Source organism: Zingiber officinale, chromosome 6B, assembly GCF_018446385.1.
Source record: "Zingiber officinale cultivar Zhangliang chromosome 6B, Zo_v1.1, whole genome shotgun sequence".
Classification (NCBI taxonomy): domain Eukaryota; kingdom Viridiplantae; phylum Streptophyta; class Magnoliopsida; order Zingiberales; family Zingiberaceae; genus Zingiber; species Zingiber officinale.
Window position 1 is genome coordinate 83,291,216 of NC_055996.1, and position 21,234 is coordinate 83,312,449.

At 35.2% G+C, this 21,234-nt stretch overlaps 1 protein-coding gene across 4 annotated transcripts; it reads right to left on the minus strand.

Annotated features, from left to right (window-relative positions):
- Window positions 1-2,508: 2,508 nt before the first annotated feature.
- LOC121992888 (electron transfer flavoprotein-ubiquinone oxidoreductase, mitochondrial-like) lies at window positions 2,509-19,969 on the minus strand. Of its 4 annotated transcripts, none has more exons than XM_042547507.1 (18): window positions 19,463-19,968; window positions 19,186-19,262; window positions 17,565-17,671; window positions 13,535-13,616; window positions 13,354-13,462; window positions 10,881-10,927; window positions 10,701-10,775; window positions 9,270-9,386; window positions 8,554-8,622; window positions 7,742-7,834; window positions 7,290-7,392; window positions 5,242-5,366; window positions 5,042-5,091; window positions 4,891-4,957; window positions 4,699-4,778; window positions 3,847-3,975; window positions 3,696-3,762; window positions 2,509-3,138 (listed from the first exon to the last, which is right to left on the minus strand). In XM_042547507.1, exons 1-18 carry the CDS (start codon window positions 19,872-19,874, stop codon window positions 3,055-3,057), a joined length of 1,893 nt encoding a protein of 630 aa, XP_042403441.1. In that variant the 5' UTR covers window positions 19,875-19,968; the 3' UTR covers window positions 2,509-3,054. The 4 variants fall into 4 exon arrangements, 3 of the variants coding, with proteins under 3 accessions (XP_042403441.1, XP_042403442.1, XP_042403443.1); XM_042547508.1 differs by having other exon boundaries at window positions 19,447-19,587; XM_042547509.1 differs by having other exon boundaries at window positions 13,535-13,639; window positions 19,447-19,587.
- Between the last annotated feature and the right edge of the window lie 1,265 nt (window positions 19,970-21,234).

Here is a 21,234-nt window from a genome sequence, read left to right on the forward strand (position 1 = left end):
AGCGTGTAGAATAATGGAGCATTGCATACTTACGCCTGTAGATGGAGACCCCCTTTTATAGTGTCACTGTAGCATCTATGCATGCATGCCAAAGTATTTGCACTTTTTCCAAAGCTTGTCTAAGAAAAGACAAGTTGAAAAGTGTCTCTCACACCTTTCCTTAAGCGATCACGTAAACCTTTGTAATGTGACAAGCTAAAAGCTTTTAAAGTAGATTTGCCTGCAAGACATTCTCTGTTGTCGGTGGCATAAACTTCCAAAAGAATATGGCAACGTGGGCCCATGAGCTGATCGGTAGCCACTCAGTCGGTGGATCGCCAACTCGGCCTTACGGGATGCGGTCAGATGATCGTTCTTCACTCGGCCCATCGTTTTATCATGAAGTCATATGTCGATCGGCCCCTAGATCCGATCGCATGGGCGGTAGGCCGAGCGAAACCTTGTCTGCTCGTTGGGAAGGATGACTGATCAACTGAGTCAAAATAGGAGGTCTGTTCGAGTGGGATGCCCGGGCTAGCACTCACGCCGGCCAACTTAGATGCATCATTAATATTGCTAATATCTTTGACTTCTTGACTTTGATCGATTTTCTCCATTTTGACTTGTTCTTAGGAGTCCACTTTTATCATCGTATAAAGATCGATCATCCTTAAGATTAGTTAACATAAGTTAGATAGATGGCGCCAACTAAAAAAGAAAAAGAAAATAACAAAAGTTAAATGCGAGAAAAACAAATGATACCAGTAACACAGGAAAGATCGAGAGGAACACTACTATCCGCATGGACCCGTACCTCTTCTGCTTGAGCTAGAAGAAGCGTTCGGATTGTTAGAGGTGCACACTGATAAGGAGAGACGTGGTTTCCGTCCAATTTTAGATGGATAAAAAATGCTGAAAAAAAAAACAAAGTAATCTGCTGATGGATTCAAGAATCTATCCATATAATGATTAGAAGTAAACAACAAAAAGAATATTTAATTCGTCCTTCTAACGAAATAAACAGTAGAAAATTTTCTTTCCGAACAACTTTTCTTAATTTTTAAATCCATCCTCCCAAGTAAACAGTGCAGGGGGGAGAATTCCTTCACTTCCGCTTCTATTCAATGAAACCCTATCGTTTAGAGACGGCTGGAGCAGTTCCACGAATTATCGCCGGAGATGACGTTCATCATGGCCAGGACCTCCAGCTCCCGTACGGATTATTCTCAACTCCTGCGTCCATGACGGCCGCCGTGTCGGCAACCGGCTCGGTCTCATCGACGACGTCATGCATGCTTGCCCTTACTGAGTTACGTACAAGCTGCTATAACTCCAAGTAACTACATGCGTCCCAGACAAGTTGCAGACATAATTAAGATCATCTAAATTCTGAGAAACAAATAGTTGAAGAGCAAAATAAAAGATTGCCAATGTAGTTGTACGTAGCTGTCAATGAAACAATACAATACATACAGTAGCTAATCAATCCTGTATCAGTAAAGTATCATGCGGTAATATTAATGCAGTTAGATTTCAGAGACAATTAAAGATGGCAAAGAACATTTCTAGATCGAGGAATTAATATTGCAGAATACCGGGAGAAATCAATTTCTCTCAACACTTTAATCCAAAAAGAGAGAAATCGTAAGAAGGAAAACACACACATATATATCATATAGATATAATTTATGTATTGAAGGAAGAGAAATGGTGGTGATGGAAGCTGTGATTGGGGGGAATGAAGCCTGGTCCGAGGTCTCTTCAATTCTTCGTTTGCAGATATAAATATCAAAGTGATGAGACTTATCGTGGAGAATTGGTGAAACCTCGAGCCAGACAACATTCGCCTCAAATTAAAGAAAAAGCTCCCACTTTGCTTTCTTCTTCTTCTCCTCGTATTGCGTCGTCCATGAAATATGATCGTTTTGCACTTGGATGAGATAGAACGGAGCGATGTGGAGAAGAAGAAAATAGAAGACTGGTGCAATTTTGGGCGTGAGTGAGGTGTTGTTATATTAGTGGAACTAATAGCTTTAGATCCGCCGTTGGGATATTACTGGACGGTGGATCGAGGATGGAGGGGAGGGATGGAGAGGGGAACCCTAGAAACGGATGCAGTTAATGCACTGCCATTTGCGTATACAGGAATCTTCAGATTTGTCACAATCTTTGATGGTAAGGAATTAATTCCCATTTATTTCTTCTTTTAAAAAAAATCTTCGAATTTGATCATAAACAGGAATTTAAAAGTTCTATAAATAATTGACCATCAACACATACACTTCTGATAAAAATAATAATAATAACAATGAGAGCACTATTATATTCATAGTGCTTTAAAAATATATTCACACCATTAGCTCTTGACTATGATTCCTTATATGCCTCTTAGCACTGATGGTTTTAAAATAAACAATAAAAGAATAAAAATAAATCCGCTATATCCCCTATCAACCCACGGATATAGAGAGATATATATACAGGTACACAAACATTAAACACATGATAAAATAAATCTCAGATCATCAATTGCTAAAACTCGACCATTATGCGAGTAAATACCATATCGTCAATTGCTAAAAATCGACCATTATACTAAAGATGTCATGCGCCCACCAACACCAACACGGATGGTTCTAAAGGATGGTAGCAAGGTTAACATTCAAGTTCACACTAATTAAACAATCTTGCTAATCAATCACTGTGTTGTAAAATAGGCCTACAGATTTGCTTAGAATTGATTGTTTGGAATAAGGTTGCTTACCGGAACAATAATGAGTTCCAGAAATAGAAAAAGAGGGTAATAGGGAAACAGAGGATGATCACATTTCCCCACTGAACCAACTTTGTCCTCTTATGAACAGCAGAAACTTCACCTCCTTTATTCCTATTGCAATAATTTATCGTTTTCCTGTATTCCTAGATGACAAGAATCTACAGACCACGAGCAAGTACTTCCCATTTGAGAGAGAAAACTAGTATGACAGAATGTGTCCAGGAAGAGGCAACCCATCAATCATATTGCTGATCGTTGCATTCGACTGCGAGTTGTGGCCTCTTTTGTGTGGGATGATATCACATAACTGTGTATCCAGGTCCACCGCCACCTTCAGGTACCGTCCACTCAATGTTTTGCCTCGGATCTTTAATGTCACAGGCCTACGACATGATTAACAAAAACAACATTACCGTGAGAGCAATTCAGATATTTCATTAAAAGCACCATAGTAACCAAGGATTTCTAAAACAAGTAATACTGCAGTTAATTTTTCACCTAAAACACCCACTCAATGGCAACTGTCGAGGAACTAGTAAACATTTCTATAAAGAAATGCGATAATTTGGTTCCAAAGACATCCTTAAAATGTTGAAATTCCAAGGCTAATGCTAAACATCTAATAGCATGAAATCATTCAACCATCAAGCTAAGAAAGATAAAACCTGTTCATTAGATTAGTAATGTTCCTGTAGTATGATTAGGAGGTGCATTTAACCAGGAAAGCCTTGTCACCTAGCCTGCTAGCCACAATAATTACGATAAAAAAAAAAGTTTATTTGTGGTATCAAGGACCTTGTATAAATGTATCATCACTTACTCTGTATGGCCAAGACAATCCATGACAATAGAACAACTTCATTATTAAAATCAGTTATGTAGGTACCTTACCCTTTTACTAGAGTAACAAAGAAGGGAGATCTGAGCGAGAATTTAGTACCTTACAATGAAGGCAATTTTGTGCATTGATTTGAAGCTTCATGACTTGATTCTCATCTGGAGCATACCTTCACAAACACAACAATAAACAAGATTAATCACAAATGTGTTTGAGTCTTTTCTGCCACAATATGACCATAGAATTGACTTACTCATATACACGGGCTGGGCAATATCTTGATTCCGGTCCACCATATAGTGGAAGATTTACTGATTCAGGTAATGTTGGATCCTTCAAATGTAGATGAGCAGGCTGGTTATGTTCATGATTTGTGCTACTTCTGCAGTAGCATAGATCAAATCAAATTATTCAAGTATAGAGCAATAGTGTAGGAGAAAAAGATAACAGATGCTACTGTTCTAGTAAAATTCTATCAAAGGATCTGGTTGTCAAAGTAAGCACCAGTTCTCTATGATTAAAAACTAAGATTAACTACTTAAAACAAAAGGGGGAGTTCTTATTCTCCAATCAGTGTAGTTATAATTACGTAAAACTAAAACACTCATAATTGATCTAAATTATGTACTAGTGGACTGAACTTTGACAAATGTGAAGATAAAGACAATCAGTGCAATAACCATTAATAGAATGGCAATTAAAGGTTATATGACAGGCAAGTGTCATCCAAATAAAGGCATAAGCAAACAGTCAGCGAGCTTGCAAAGTGTGGAAATGCTTAATTCAAATTCATATTAAACAAAACTAAACCCATAATCAAATTCTGTCCTTGATGAAGGAATTTACATTTAAATTGTTCTTTCTGGTTTTCCTTGCAAGTTGCTAAATCTATTCTTATTAATCTCCTATAAGGAACTCAAGACTTTCTATGGATGGAGATATCATGCGATGAGAGCCACAGAAAGCAATTCTCCGTAGCTTGAAGGGCACCATAAAAATAGAAGAATTCATTGATCTTACAGTTCTGCAGTGCATGGCCTACTAATAAAAATATTTTAACATTGAAAGGAAGCATTGCAGATATATAGTTTGACATTCAACATACCTGTACAGGGAAGTTGGCACATCAAAAGAAATTTGTCCATCAGGTTTGGGATACTGGATTGGAGTGTGCATACTGGAGATCTGTGGAAAATTCCAAATCTCCAGGTGAAATTAATAATTCATTTTCAAATTTCCCATCATCAATATGTAATAGAATTTTATATTCTAACAATCAGAAGCAACTGGTCCTCACATGCGTAGCTTTATGATCTGGTTTTCCATGCTTCAGTGTCAAAGGCAATCTTCCCCTAAATATATAACTGCAATGAAATAAGACCCTGATAACTTGGCAAATTGATGTTGAAAATGCAGAAATCATAACATTGACATGTAAGTCAATCTACCGCTCTAATGCTGAGAAGGCCAAGCCAGAAATAAGGCCATAATTAAATGCCTGCAAGAGAATGAAAATGTTCTTCATAAGAATGAAATAGGAAAACATATATGCCAAAATGAAAAAAGATTCACTAATGTGCTTATGGTGTTGATCCTGTGGACTTTGTCTGGCAATATGCTATGACAAGATAATGGATTCATGACTAACTGGTCTATAATTTCTGGCCCTTTTTAGATCATCCCACACCCAAGATTTTTTCAGATTGTCCCAGTACATTTCCATTTTTGCTCCTTCAATAAGCACCTTAAAAGCTGCCTCTCCTGCCAGCATACCTAGAAAGAACAAAGTTCATCAAGTTAAACTATTTTGAAAAAAAACAATTTGATGCTCGGGCATCCAAGGATCTCTATTTCAAATTTTGAAATCCAATGCACGAAATATTTTCCTTTTTATTTAGTTCCGAATTTTATATCTAAAATTCAAATGCTGGAGTTTTATGTTTACTAATATTTCTATAAATTTCGAATTTAAAATTAAAATTTTGGAGCTTAAATATATTGCGCAAATAGTTGAGTTCAAATTTCAAATTTCAAGCAGGTTCTTCACCCTTCTTTTTGGTGGTGCGTTATTTAATCTCCTTTATTCTTCTATCAGCTTTTACATATCGTTGGCATTAATTTTGTGAAATCTTTGCTTATAATTGATCATGACAATGTTGCATTACTATTATGAATATTAATGAAATGTATGATGCATTGCAAAATGTCAATGTGGGAAACCAAAAGCGCTACTAAATCAATTTTCCAGAATATAAATAGTAATGGATTATTTATGTAAAATCCCTATTATAATCTTACTAATTTCAAGCCCATTATTGGATAATTTTTTATTTAACTAGTTTTTATTACATACGACTCATTGTACTGCATAATTTATCAAAAGGTTCAATGAATTTGTGGTATTAATAATTTTGCAAATGGATTGATTAATCCAATAACGGTCTCATCTATTATATAAAATGTCATAGAATTGCAAGTTAAGTTGTTTTCTAAACATTGCAGTTAGTCTAAGCACAATTAGATAATTAATTAATATATGTAGTGAGTTGCAAGTTAAGTTGTCCTCTAAACTTAGAAGTTACTCTAATTGAAAATGAATAATCAATCAATATATGTAGTGTAAGGAAAATGATCATTATGAAGTTATTATATCCAATCACAACCTACCAAAATTTCATTTAGTGTTCTTTTTTCATTCTTGAAGACCTCAAGTGTAATACAATTCTTCCATTCACTACTTAATTTATAAATGTTCTATGATTTTCTGACACGTTATAGATCTAATTATTAATAATTAGTTTAGATTGTGCTAGATGGATATATGATTTTATATCCTATGAATATGATTTTCTAAAGAACCAACAATGCATCACGTTTAGTAATTTGTTCCTCATTTGTATATCATCTTATTTATGACACTTGTTATTGCTTTCTTATTACGACATACCCAAACGCTCAATTTTTGCCCCCTGATATAGGGAATCAATACTAGTAGATTGTGTTTTATGGTGGTTATTTATTGACAAAAATAGAGTTCACTGTGTGAACTCATGACACACTTTGACATGTATGTCCACTTTTCCAAGGGAGTACAGAAGTTTCTATGTGAATTATGCTCTCACGCTTCCTTGTAATGTTTTGTATAATGCATTATTATATTCCATCAAATTTACTCTTATTTGCTTATAATTTTACTTGATCTCTAGCATTTGATATATAATTGCTTTGACCTTGACTCAAAGAAACGAACTCGACCCTAGTTGCATAAATAATTTTTTCCCCCAGATCCTAGTGAGTGGATGACAATGTCCTGATGACTTAGTGAGCTCACTGCAAAGAAGAGCAAGTTTGTCTGAGAGGCCTCTGGTATGTTTTTTTAGTTTATCTTCTGCAATAATGTCCTGATGACTTATTTTTGCACTTGGTAAGCCTTTCTAAATGATTCACTTAAAATAAAGACTTTATCCATTTTATGCTCTTGATGTCCGCATGTGGATGACAATGGTTGTAAAATTCTCATGCATATTTATAATGTGTAATAAGCAAAATTCTACTTTGAATAGAGAAGAGGTAAATAGGTGGTCTGTTCAATTATGCTAGTAAAGAACTCGAAACAGATAAATATAATGCATGCCATAGAAAGGAGTGATGAATCAACTCAGGCTTTCAGAAAGAATGGAGTAAAATATCCAAGACCTGATTTCATGGCAGTATGTGTGCCCTTTATCTTCGGCACATCTAAAAAGCCTGCAGAACATCCAATAATTGCTCCTCCAGGAAAAACTGGATACGGTATAGACTGAAAATAGATGTAAGATAGCCATGTCAGTATCTCTACATTAAAAATGGAATACTTATGTATAGATGAGTACATAAGGTGTTATATATCATGGTCCTAGATCACAATCATATGGCTTGTACATACAAGCCAGAAAAGAACTAATGTCTTGATAGATATAACTTATTTTTGTCTGTTCCTAATCATTTATAATTTTTTCTTGATATCAACTCTTGCTGATCAGCATGCATATGGACAACAGAACAATTCCAGTCCATAGCACCAAGCTCAAACTGTTTCCAGTACTATTTTGAGTCCTAAAGTCTGGACCATATCAGCTTTTATGAAATACTCAAGTCCCCATGCCTACCTGAAAACCACCTTCATTTAGTGTGCGAGCACCATATTCAAGAACTGTTCCACCTGACAGGAGAGGTTTTATTGCAGGATGATGCTTGAATCTCTAAAATTTAGCATGAGACACAGGAAACAGAATAGTCAATCAAATGCTTAATTTGGTCGATCAAAATGCATGGAAGAAATAAACTGAGTAGAAAGACTACCAAATTAGCCAAAGAATAATACAGAACAAAATTTGTTTAGAAGGAATCAGTTATTGTTTCCAACTACTTTTGAAGATAATTAAATGAAAAGTATTTCTTAGATGAAAATTGTTGATTGATATTAGCAATCTTTCTAGCAATTCAGCATCAAATTTTAAATCTCCCAACCTGAACAAACAATTTTAGATGTGTGTTTATGTTCATAGATGTGGCACTCTATAAGAGGAAGACAGATTTTAGAATCAATACACGGATAACACTTTAGATTTAAGCACATACCATCAAAATCCAGATAGTATCAAACTAATATGGATTATGTGCCAACACTGTAAAGAGATAAAGAAGACTAATGAACTGAAGTTCACACCATATAACAGGTGCCAAGATACGATAGGGTAGCATTGATAGGGTTAGCGCTGCAACAATTTATTAGGATTAGAAAATTAAACATACTGATTAGGTTGTCTTCTTTTGACTTTGACTATGTAAGAGCTAAAACTGATTTTAAAATGCAAACAATCAATAAGCACACAGTCTCCGATTAATGCTCCAACTACAAGATTACAAACACCATATTTTGAGGGATATCATAGAGACCATGTATCCCAGGTAAAATTACCTGGAATTCATCATACGGACTCAAATATGGATTCTGATAGTTCAAGGCAATAACTAGTCCAATTGCAATCTGCATATAAACATGTAAACAATGGACTCAGTATCCTAAAAATCACAATACACATTAAAAGTAATAAGCAACAAAATGAAATCTTAACAGAAAGAATTAAATGCATTGCTATGCTAACTGCAAATAAATATCCCAGTGACAAGGATTGTTTTCAAATATTAAACAGTAGTAGCAGTTAGCTTAAAGAAGCAGATGCAACTTGAGAAGGAAAATAACGGAGTGAAAATTGTGTATAGTTACACTAACCGCAAAATTAGTCCATTGGTGTATGATTCCCTCTTTTTTTTTGTTTTTTTTTTTTTTTGAAAAGTTAGGTTTCTCTAGGTTAACTACTAATACATAGAAACCTGAAACTGACACACCAAGGCTCTTAAATCTTGGGAAAGTTGTACATCTCAGCACACAAGATGGCCAGGCAATCACAGTGACTTGAGAATTTTTTAGTTGGAGATTAAAAAAATAACAAAATAAAACTAGGTGCATTTGTTGGCATTCTAATATGCACAAATATCATTCTCCTAACACCACATTATTAGTTTGTGATATACCATAAAACGATATTTTAAACTTGCTTTAACCTATAGAATATCACCCTCTATTCTGCTCATCATGTCATTTAATGGAAAGAAAAAGAAATACTAATTCACCTGCCTATTGCTCATATGGTACAGAAAAGAACCTCCATATGTCTTCATATCCAGTGGCCATCCAATAGTGTGAAGCACAGCTCCTGGGTTATGTTTCTCTTCTTCAACTTCCCATACCTGAATATGCATGCCTTCTCGTCAAGAACTTAAATATTTGACACATGAAACATTGAACAGAAAGACCTTGAATAAGGATGCGGTCAGAAATCTTTGTTCAAAACATCTGAAAGCAACTCTTATGTGCACTTGTAAAAACAAGATTTAGATTCCTTTAACATTTTGATAATAATTATCTCGTTCTCCAACAAAATGACAAACCAATTACTCACAAAACAATCATATAGGGATTACTGGAAGAAGATTCAAGTTTCAAATTATAAGGACAGTTACTAATAACAACCAATTTCAACTCTAAAATCCATCTTTTTTATGTTAATACCACATGAATTCAACAAACATATCCAAACTAAACCTCAAAGTAAATTATTTACAAATTTTATTTTGCCAATGTTGATAATATAAATGGATTAAACTCGAGACTTTGATCGTGCAGAAAAAGATACTCTGACCATGCAGAAATTTTTTAGAACTATAGGTTCAAAATATAACTAAATTATCATATGACGTGTAGGCTCAACAATAAGAAAATAATCAAGGAAACAAATGAAATTCCTTATAGGTGAGTTTTTGAGATGACTTGAATCTATTATTCATCATATTAAAGAAGATAGCACAATTGGATAAGAAGTGAGCAATGGAAATGGAGAGGTCCCATATTAAGTAGTTATAAGTTATTATATCAAGATTCTAATTCTGTAATAGTTCTCTTTTCTGAAAAATATTAGTAAAGTATTCTCCAACTAATATGAATAATAAAACAGCATTTCACATTCAAAATGGAAAGGCCAAAAGGAAGCTTTTTATCATTTGGAGTTTAAATGTCACGTAGATTTTTATATGGTTGTGCTAAGAGATGTTTGGCGTTGCTGTTGAATTATCAAAAACTTTGAGAGCCAGATTGAGTTGGCTTCATAATTTGGAACTGGGAATACAAAATTGAAGAGAAGATGGATTTCCAAATCACTCAAAAGCAACAAGGAAATACAGATTCTATTATGCTAGGGGTATTTCCTATTAGGAGTAACACAAGGAATATGCTAGGGATATTGCCATAAGGTAATTGAAATCAGAAGCTGCAATTGATTTGGAAAAAGCAAATCAGTTCATGTTTGTGCATTTAGCCGAATTGAAAATCTGCAGCAATGCTTGCCAGATATTTGTATCTCAAAAATAGTACTAGTGAAGTGCCAAAAGACCTACATATGCAAACAACATCCCTGCTCGTGACAAGGAAAAAAAATACAAGACTAGACTATGGCATTAATATATCTAAATTATTATTAAAGAAAGCAAGTAGAGAATATCAATTACCTCCTTAATTCCTAAGGCATATGTTTGATGTTGTCCTTGTCCTTTTTCCCGCAGATGGTGACCCTTTATAATTTTCTAACAAGAAAATTTTGACATGTAAAGATGAGAATTACAATCTTAAAAACTAACAAAAGGGATGGCACAATAGCGATAGTGGCAAAGAATACAAGTTCTGCAAACCTCTGATAGTGATCCTCGACATCCTTCTGCAAGAAGTGTAACACGTCCTGCAACATATTTCAAACATTTTGTAATTTTCAAAATCAAAACTTGCTATGTCATAAAAGGAAAAAAAGATTCATACGTTGAAAAAGAATTCCTCAAATCATGACCTTCTATTTTTCATGAATGCAAGTTAGAGCCCAAAAGATAATACAAATTTGTATAAGCACGGAATTTGGACCACATTTTTTCATAAAAGATAATATGTAAAAAAACATTACTGAAAGACAAGCTACATATAAACTAGCATAAAGAAAAATAGGACTGTTAGTGATTTTCCTAACAAGGTTTTAAAAAACCGGATTTTGAAGCAGTTTCATTTTTCTGAATGGAAATGGTAGCAAGATGCCAGATTGTCCTCAAAGCCGAGCTAGTTGGCAAAGGTAATTTGTGTATATTTCATACAAATAGTAGATAAGGAGAAATAAGAAGGGGTTGATATAAGAAGATGCATACATATTCCATCCACCATGTTTCACTATTTCCATTGCTTGCCTACCTTGATTCCAAGCCCAGGGTTGACATGGTTAAAGCTTCTGAAATGCACATATTCAGTTTGACACCTTCTGTCATGCCACCCTTGTTAAAATGAGGGAACTATTTTATTAATTTTTATGCCAAACAACTCACCAAAAATACTCAAACCCAAGTTAATAGATGCTCATTGATTAAAGGCAACCTCTATATTTGCCCTAGATTCTGGTTGTGAGATAAAGTTTAAACCTCTGTCCAATTAAGCCTTGCTGTTCTCATCAAAACCAAAATTCCAACTTATAGCCCAAAAGAATCATAATTGCCAACATGTGAGGTCCAGGTGTAGCTCCCCATCACACATGCTGCCATTTTTTAATAGCTCACCATGTCTAGTATTATGTTCACTCCAACAGTAATTATTAAGGCAACCCAAATAGAGGACTAATCTTTCAATGGTTTAGCACAATCATTAGACCATTGCTCAAGCCCAAGTAAATTATAGTTCCTCTAAATTTATGAGCCTTTTTGTTAATCCATAAGTCATCATGAGGGGCTAAACTAGGGTACCTAAAATTCCTCACACAAGGATAGATATCCTCGTCAAGAATGGAAGTCCTACCCATAGCCTAGAGCATACAAGGCTCAATAATAGCACCACCATAACAACATAGACCCTCTCCAAATCACTCTCCATGTTTAGGATCAGAATGGTTAGATACCAACTGTTATGACTTGTTCAAATGAGATATCTATTTTAATATGGAAAAAATTGCACCATGTAAATTAGGGGGTTTTAATGTCATGTCACTTTGGTCAACATGGTCAAAACTTCTTTTTCCAACGGCCAACTATAACGGGTAAAAGATTGACACAATTGCACTACAACAATTTTGACACAATTGCACTACAACAATTTTGACACAAGCATACCTTCCCTTACCCTTGATTTAAAGAGAATCTTCCTCTTCAATATGTGGAAATGACAATGGATCAACTACTCTTCCTTCCTCTTATTTTTCCTACTACTACTATTTTTCTTGTTCTTATTTCCATCTTTCCCTCCATGGTTCCTCTTTACTGATGTTGACTAATACCCCTCATACTGACATACAATCTGCCGGTCAATATTAGATTGGTTTACAAATGAAGGGGATAGAACATATAGCTATTGCTTAGGACTGACGACAAGCTACAGAATTTATACCTAATATATTCTTTGAAACTTAGCAAGGGTAAGACATAAGAATCTATAGGTATCTTCATGAATGACTTTCATCAACTAACCTAATTGGAGCCACCATCCCACCCATAATATAAATGGGGTGGAGAACTCAAGATGCAAATGAGGCAGGAATAAGATACAAATATTATAATGTGCATGCTGGTGGAGGAGGAGGGGGAGCTAATATTTATGCTGTATCCTGGCCCACCTTGCATTGAAATTTAAAGAACAATACATATTTTGTTTATGTTATCATATATTTTATTTAAATCTTATTACCCCACCCTAAATCCGCTTGCAAAATATGTATGGCAAGGTGATGATTGAGACGAAGAATTCATCACACAAGCTGCTCTGCTCCATTGAGAACCCTATTAAATGGATAGAGTTTTTCCCAATCGGAAGAATGATGCGAAATAAAGTTGATTCAAAAATTTTAGACTCAGTCATTAGTCTACTATGTTTTTGTTGTAAAGTTTATATAAGTGGCTTAATATATGTCTGAAAATTTGCTAATTCGATAAAAGTCTCTTGGTTTTCTAAACCTTCCTCCTCTCTCCTCTTATTTTCATTAGTTTGTTGTGCATCACCTTTACTCGCAATCGTGATCCTATAATTTTAATCTGACTAGATGAAATAAATACAAGCTTAGTATTTGGATATCGTGTCCAGGATCATGCTAGATACATAAAGAATAGAGTAATGTGGTATGTTTCAGATGTTAAAGATGCATGCCTTTCAGCTCAACACCACGTTGAAATGTTTCCCTCTTTGAACCATCTTTAGCAACTCCCATATCATTAGTCGCAACCCCAACCACTCTGTCATTTGCATCATATAAAATCTGTCCAATTATAAAGCTCAGAAAAAAGATACTTTTAAATATATTGTACACTCGAGATACCAGTTATGTTACCTCACTAGCAGCAAAACCTGGATATATTTCAACTCCGATCTCTTCAGCTTTTGAAGCCATCCAACGGACTAGCTGGCTCAAGCTACAGTGTGAAGGAGGAGTTCTCTTCAGAATACAAAATAAACTAAATCATTTGAGAAAATAACTAGAGATAAGACCAAAACTCCCAAGCACATGTCCCTAACTACTATGAGTAACTAGACTAAAAAAATCAAATTTATGAATATGAAGTGTTTTAGTTCTGTAAAGAATTTGTATTCTATGTGCCCATCCTCTATCCAGAATTTGCGGAGGTTCATGACCACCACTCATTCGCCAAGGATCATGCAAAGATTTTGTCTGTATACCCAGACATAGCATGAGACTCAGTTATTAAAGCCACACTAGCAAAATACTAGCCATTAAGCTACTCAATAATTAGTGTGTAGAGCACATATGAAGATGCATCTATATCCTAGATGTAACTTATAGGAGAGTTAGGTGCATCAATATATAATAATGAGGAAGAAACATGAGTGTTTATTGGTTTCTGACAACTCAACAATAATGTGAGAAAAAGAAAACATTGTTAAAGAACAAAAGATAAATAAAAGAAATTGGAGATTCATCTTAATTGATGAATATGTTCAAATAATGCCCCTTAAAATAAGGCTAGATTTGCTTCAGTCATCAAAGTTTTTGATGGTGAGAAACCAGATATCCAGAAAGGATAGTAACATTTTATTACCTTAGCTCTGCTAACAAATCTGCCCATCCATCTCAATATATTCCTCACCTTTAATCAGTGGCGGAGGCAAGGGGGCACGGGGGTGTGCGGAAAGACTCACTTGCTCTCTGTTCGCACCCCCTGCCTTAGTTCCAGGCTTCCAGCGCTCCGCCTACATGCTGCAGTCCAAGAGGCGAGGAGGAAGACGAACTCGAGCAAAGCAGACTCTAGAGTCGCAGAAGAAGACAATTCTTCTATTTTTTTGTTTTTTTTTTGGTCTTAAATAAGGCACCGTTGGTGTCGTTGTACTTAAGAAGGAAACCAAACAATAAAAATAAAAACACATCTGATGGTGTTGATTTGTGAACGAATTCTCAAGTTGTACTCCCAATTTCCAAAATTAATAACCTAATAATTCACACCTCATCTGCTCTGCATGGCTTGCCTGCCCGCCCGCCCACACAGAAGCGGTGAAGCCCCCAACCTTGCCCCGTCGCCCGCCCCCAAGCTACTGTGCTAATGGAGAACATTTTAAAACGAAGTGTTAAGTCTTCTAAGAGTTCTAAGGAAGAAAATAGTAAGAAAAAACATTCTCACGTTGAATTCAACCCAAATGATGTTGTTAGGGACCAGGGCTACACAAACCAATTAATGAATTTGATATTTCTATTAGAAATCAGATTCGAAGAGAATATTTGATTAGAGGACCTTGGCAACCATTTGGCCATAGTTATCCCCAAAAACAATTTGGTAAAGAGCATAGAAGTTTCCAAGTTGCTTGGTTTAAAAAAATTTCATGGTTAGCGTACAGCATATCAAAAGATGCAGCTTTTTGTTTTAGGTGCTATCTCTTTAAAAATTCTCATAAAGGATGTCGAGTCGGAGATGAGGCATTTACTAATTCAGAGATGAATAATTGGAGAAAAGCAATGGAAGTATTTAACACGCATGTTGGTGGTGTTAGCTAGTGCTCACGATGCAAGAACACAACTTGAGGCTTTTCAAAATCAACGACAAAGTGTGTCCAATTTGCTAAAAGCACAGGGGCGTGGAATGGAGATTGCATATTGCACTCGATTAATGGCAACTTTGGATGTTACACGCTTTCTTTTGAATCAAGGTTTGTCTTTCCGTGGACATGATGAATCATCGAGTTCCTACTTTCTTGAATTGATTGAGTGGTATACCCAAAGAAATGACGAGGTTGCCAAGACAATGAATGAGCATGCCCTTGGAAACAATTAAATGAAATCTCCAACAGTTAAAAAGGATTTAACATGGGCTTGTGCTGCTGAAGTCACAAATGTCATTCTTAATAATATAAAAGACAATATATTCTCTTATGGTTGATGAATGTCGTGTCGAGACATTTCAGTCAAAGAGCAAATGGGAGTTGTTTTAAGATATGTGAACAAACATGGATGTGTTATTGAAAGATTTCTTGCTATTGTGCGTGTGTCTCACACTTCTACTATTTCTTTGAAGGCTATTGATGAATTGTTTACAAAATAAAAGTTGTCATTATCAAGATTGAGAGGTCAAAGATACAACGGGGCTTCAAATATGCGAGGTAAGTATAATGGGCTGAAGGCTCTCATATTGAAGGAAAATTCATCTGCAAGGTATGTCTATTGTTTTGCTCACCAACTTCAACTAGTTGTTGTTGCAATTGCTAAAAGCAATCGAATTGTGAGTGATTTCTTCCGATATGTTACTATGATTGTGAATATTACTGGTGCTTCATATAAAAGAAAAGACAAGTTTAGACAACTTGAACATAACAAACTTGTAGAATGTTTGGAGAAAGGAGGCATTGCTAGTGGTAAAGGAAAAAAATCAGGAAATCAATTTAAAACGACTAGGGGATACTCGTTGGGGTTCACATTACATGACTATTGTCCGTTTGATGTCAACGTGGACTTCTGTTTTACAAGTGCTTGAAAATGTGTATGATGATGGTACTAATGATGATAATAGTGATATCACCACTAGTTTGATTGATAAGATGGAAAGTTATGAATTTGTGTTTGTGATGTATTTGATGAAATCATTATTGGGAATCACAAATGAATTGTCGCTTGCCTTGCAACAAACGGATCAAAACATTGTACTAGCTGTCAGTTTGATCAAGACAATGAAAGTTATATTACAAAAATTGAGAGAGGAAGGATGGGAGAATTTTTTTGATGTCGTCAACAAATTTTATCGTAACCATATGATCTTAGTACTAAATATGGAAGAAAATATGAGAACTCGTGGTCGTAGCAAACATAATGGGCAAATGATTACTAATTTTCATCACTATCATGTTGAAATTTTTTGTGAAATATTATTTCTAAATATTTTATTGAATTTTAATTTTCTAATAGTGTTTTTTATTCACTTTTTTATTGTTGCAATATTAGGTTCTTGATATGATGGTTCAAGAGATGAATAATCATTTTTCAGAATCAAGTACGGAGGTACTTACTTACATTGCTTGCTTAGATCCAAAGGACTCGTTTTCTCAATTTGACATTGGTAAGCTACTCCACCTTGCTGAACTTTATCCGGAGGACTTTTCATTGACTGATCATGTAATACTTAGGACCAACTTGAGACTTACATTCAAAATGTACGAGGTGAATTTTCTATGATTGAAGATTTGGGAAGTATGGCTAAAAATATGGTTGGAACTGCAAGAATACGGTTTTTTCATTGGTATATCGTTTGGACGAGTTAGCACTGGTTTTACCAATTGCAACCGTTTCTGTTGAAAGGACTTTTTCTACGATGAAAATTATCAAGACTGATTTGCATAATAGGATGGGGGATGAGTGGATGAATGACAGTTTGGTAGTATAAATGAAGAAGAATATTTTTGCCACAATTGAAAATGAACAAATTTTACAACACTTTCAACATATGAACACTCGTAAGACACCGTTGCCTCTTCTTCTTTGTACATCCAGACTTGGTACCGGTAGTTCAAGTGTCAAGAAATAACTACTTTATTGGTATGCACATATTTTTATATCTGTATGATTATCGTTCTCAGTTCAGTACTTTTATCTTTTGATATATTTATTTGATAGCAAGAAATATTTTTTTAGTCCCTTCTTTGAGCACCCCTTTAAATTTTGTCCGGATCCGCCACTGCCTTTAATATAGCTTTTTCTCACATGTTGCTGAAAGGTGTTGATGCACATATGCCAAATTCATATGGTGAAGAGAAAGCAAAATGCAGCAGATAATAGCAATATGGAGAAGCTTCAAATCTAAAAAATTATACAAGCAAATCATAAAACTTCTTTATGGTGATGTAAGAAATGAAAAGCTACACACCTAATCACATAATTTCCTTTGTTATCAAAAGGAGAAGGAAGTGCCAATGAGTGACTTTCCGTAAGCAACCAAAACTTATCAGAGGAGACAGGAACCTCAACCGGGGCCTGTTGAACATTTACACAAAAACAACAAAGATACTGTAAAAGAAAAAAAAATACAAGTTGGCATTGTATTTGTAGTTCTCAGTGAAAATAGCAGCAACTTTAATTTTTAGGTAGGTCCTTGTTGTTCCTCATCTCACTCAAAATGACCTAAAGCCCTGAAATTCCATGTAGTGCTTAAATCAAGCACCACTCTAGTAGGTCTTTCGACAATTCCATTATAGATGATCAGATCTTAGAAGCGACCTCAGCTAGAAAACTGGTGTTGTATCTCTAATTCAGGAACTGTTACCATAGTTAGATCTTGCTTATTTTATCAAGGATTAATATTGTGCAATATGTATCAAGCAATTATACAGTATACTAAATATCCCCACCTGCAAAACAATGTAAACGAAGAATCCATGCGTCATTACTATAGGTAATAATTGGAGAGTATCTAGGGCATACACAAAATCTAGATGTAAACATCAAGTTATATCATATTTAAGCAGCAAGAAAAACAACAGATATGTAATCAAGATTTGTTGACTGTTCAGTAACACAATTTTCATGTGGATAGATATTAATTTGATTTTCACAACCAATGTACACTAGATGACAGGAACATAAAGTTAGTCTCATTGAAAGTGATTAAATTTTTAAGAACCCAAAGCCTTAAAACATGTCATTCCTAGAAAGGGAAGTTTCCAAATGATACTTGAGAAGAATAACAAAAGGTATGGGTGATCATCCCAAACCAGCTGCACCCATCATGGATGTTGATACCGACAATCTCTCATCCATACATAACAAGATTTTGGGTATAATTACAATGTATTAAATGAACAAAGCTACAAAAAAGTAACAAACATTATTTAAATGCATCTTGACACATCTTATAGCATGCCAAGGGGAGTCGAATTTCAATATGTCATGATACTCATTAACATGATTAGCATAACAACATATGATAGATTATCTGTAGAGTAATATCGAGTTTCGGTGTGGGAACAATATGTTTCAACTGTACTGCTTGGCACAGTACGAGAACCATGTTATCATATGTATTTATGTGATGAATTTGGGCTAGTCAAATATACCCACCCACATATAGGTAGGGAGTACATATATATATCGGTTACTTTTCTAAGTGTTAGACTTTTGGGATGGACAGAATCAACTTTAAGAATCCTTATATGCAACAACCTATAATACCAACAGCCTAAAAGAGAGATTCTTACCTCACATTTGTTAAGAATACGCAATTAGCCAAAGACCTTACAAGTTAACACAATATTAGGAGATGTGTCAAATTCCTTTTACTGTTAATTATTGCATTTCTCATCGACCTTGTTCATCATTGGGAGAATGAAACTAATAAAGCATAACCCGTTAGGTGTTCAACAAGTTAAGATCCCCTTTGATAGTATTCCTCCTCAGCTCACAATGATTAGAAAAAATGAAAACAAAATTATCTATGTGAATGATTTCAAAAAATTAAAATGGGAATCTGAACGAATAGAGAGTAAACATACACCCTCATGCCTCCATTGTGGGATTAGTTCATCTAATGCACGAGGCTCAAACACATTCCCTGATATAATATGAGCACCTGCAAGAAAAATCTATAGGTCACGAGAAACACTTACCATAAGCAAAGTCACATTTTACCAAAAAACGAAAAATAAATGGCACAGCAAGACGTAAGTTTTCAGGCATTCTCGAAAAAAAGGTGAATAACTAAAGATGAAAAAAGAAAGTCCCGATGATTGCTAATACAGAAGAAAAAACAATACCAGATTAGGACCTCACCGACTTCAGGACCCTTCTCCAAGACGCAAACGGAAAGATCAACATTCCTCTCAAGGCACATCTGCTTCAACCGTATGGCAGCAGACAGTCCAGCTGGCCCCGCCCCCACAATGACCACATCGTACTCCATCATCTCCCGGTCGCCAGACCCGCTGGCGTAGCCTCTACTTCTTCCGATGACGCGACAGTCCCCGAGAAATCCTCGATGGCGGATGATCGATCTCGTCAAACCAGCGGGTGTCGGGGGATCTAGGGCATCAGATAGAAGGCTGCGGGCGGTTGGGAGTGCTGAGGAGACGATCGGTGCTTGAAGAGGAGAGGTAGTGAGGCGAGAAATGGAGGAAGGTTTAACGCAGCAGGATGAGATTGAGCGGGATTTGGAGGAGAAAGCGGAGATCAAAGATCGGTACATGGCGGAGGAGGCGCAACGGTGGTTTCTCCGGCGGACGGGTTTGGCTGTGTTCGTACAATTTGCGCAGTAGAAAAATAAAAGGTTATCGAACGAATTGATCGAAAAAGATAACAATAAATAATAACCAGATCGAGCTACGCGTGTCAATCTTATCTGCAAACGGTCACGAAGCGAAGTACTGCACGCAATTTTTTTTTATTTTTTAAAATTTAAATATTATAATCTAAATCCTAAATGTTAAACCGTAAATTTTAAAAAAAAATTAAAAAAAACATACCTGGTGCAGAGTATAAGAAGTAATAAGTAAATAATATTGGTGCACCAGCTTGTGTTTTGATGTATGATAAAAAAATTATTATGTATTTAATATGTGAGTTAAATATGTAAATCATTAAATATAAAATATCTTAATGGGTGTAGACTAAACATTAGGCATCGAAAATATCTAGTAGATTAGTAGGACCACAAATTAGATAAAGAGTTTTAGTGGATCAAAAGGATCCAACACTAAGTAACTAAGTAGAAGATCGGATGAGTTGATTTAGGAGAGCACCTGATAGGGTTATATAAGACATCAAGCAAGGAAAGTCCTGATTGATTGATTAAACATTGAGTAAAAGTAGAAGTCCAAATAGGTCAGTCAGGTCAAATATTTGACAGCTAAGTAAGGTAAATCCTAGAGAGATTTTTCCTTTCGGGAGATAATGAGGATGCATCCCAATTGGGACAACCTTAAATGTTGATCCGACTAAAGAAACCAACAGAGATTTTTAAGTCGAGATCAGACAATCCTTGTTGATGTAATCAACATTATAATCAAATTCAGATTTTGATGCATGATAAAAGATTAAAATTAGATTTTATGTATTCTAATATGTTTACCAAATGTGCAACCTAAAAGACTTGATGAGTTTAGAGGACTAGACACCAAGTTTAAGTTCAGTTAAGTGAGGGAGACTAGATAATTGGAAAGAAGTCTAGATAGGTTAGAGAGGACATGATATTTGATAGGAAGTCCAATTGAATCAGCAAGATCTGACAAAAGTTAAAATAGGGCATCTTATAGGAAGACTTGGTTAGTTAAGAGATCATAGAGTCGAGAAAGTCTATAAATAGTAAGTGGAGGTAAGCAAATAGAGAAGAGATCTAGTGGGGGCGAGTCCCAGTGAGACTGTAGACGCTGGTTTAACTTAAATCTATTTTAGAAATTTAAGTTGAGATCAAGATTAAATCTTGGTCTTGGTAAGATCGGATTTGATTCATAATTTTATTATTATATGTGCTAACTCTGTTTTGCAAGTATTTTACACTAACATGTTTTGCAAGAGCTTAGAGCAAAATTGAAGTTTGGATGAAAAAT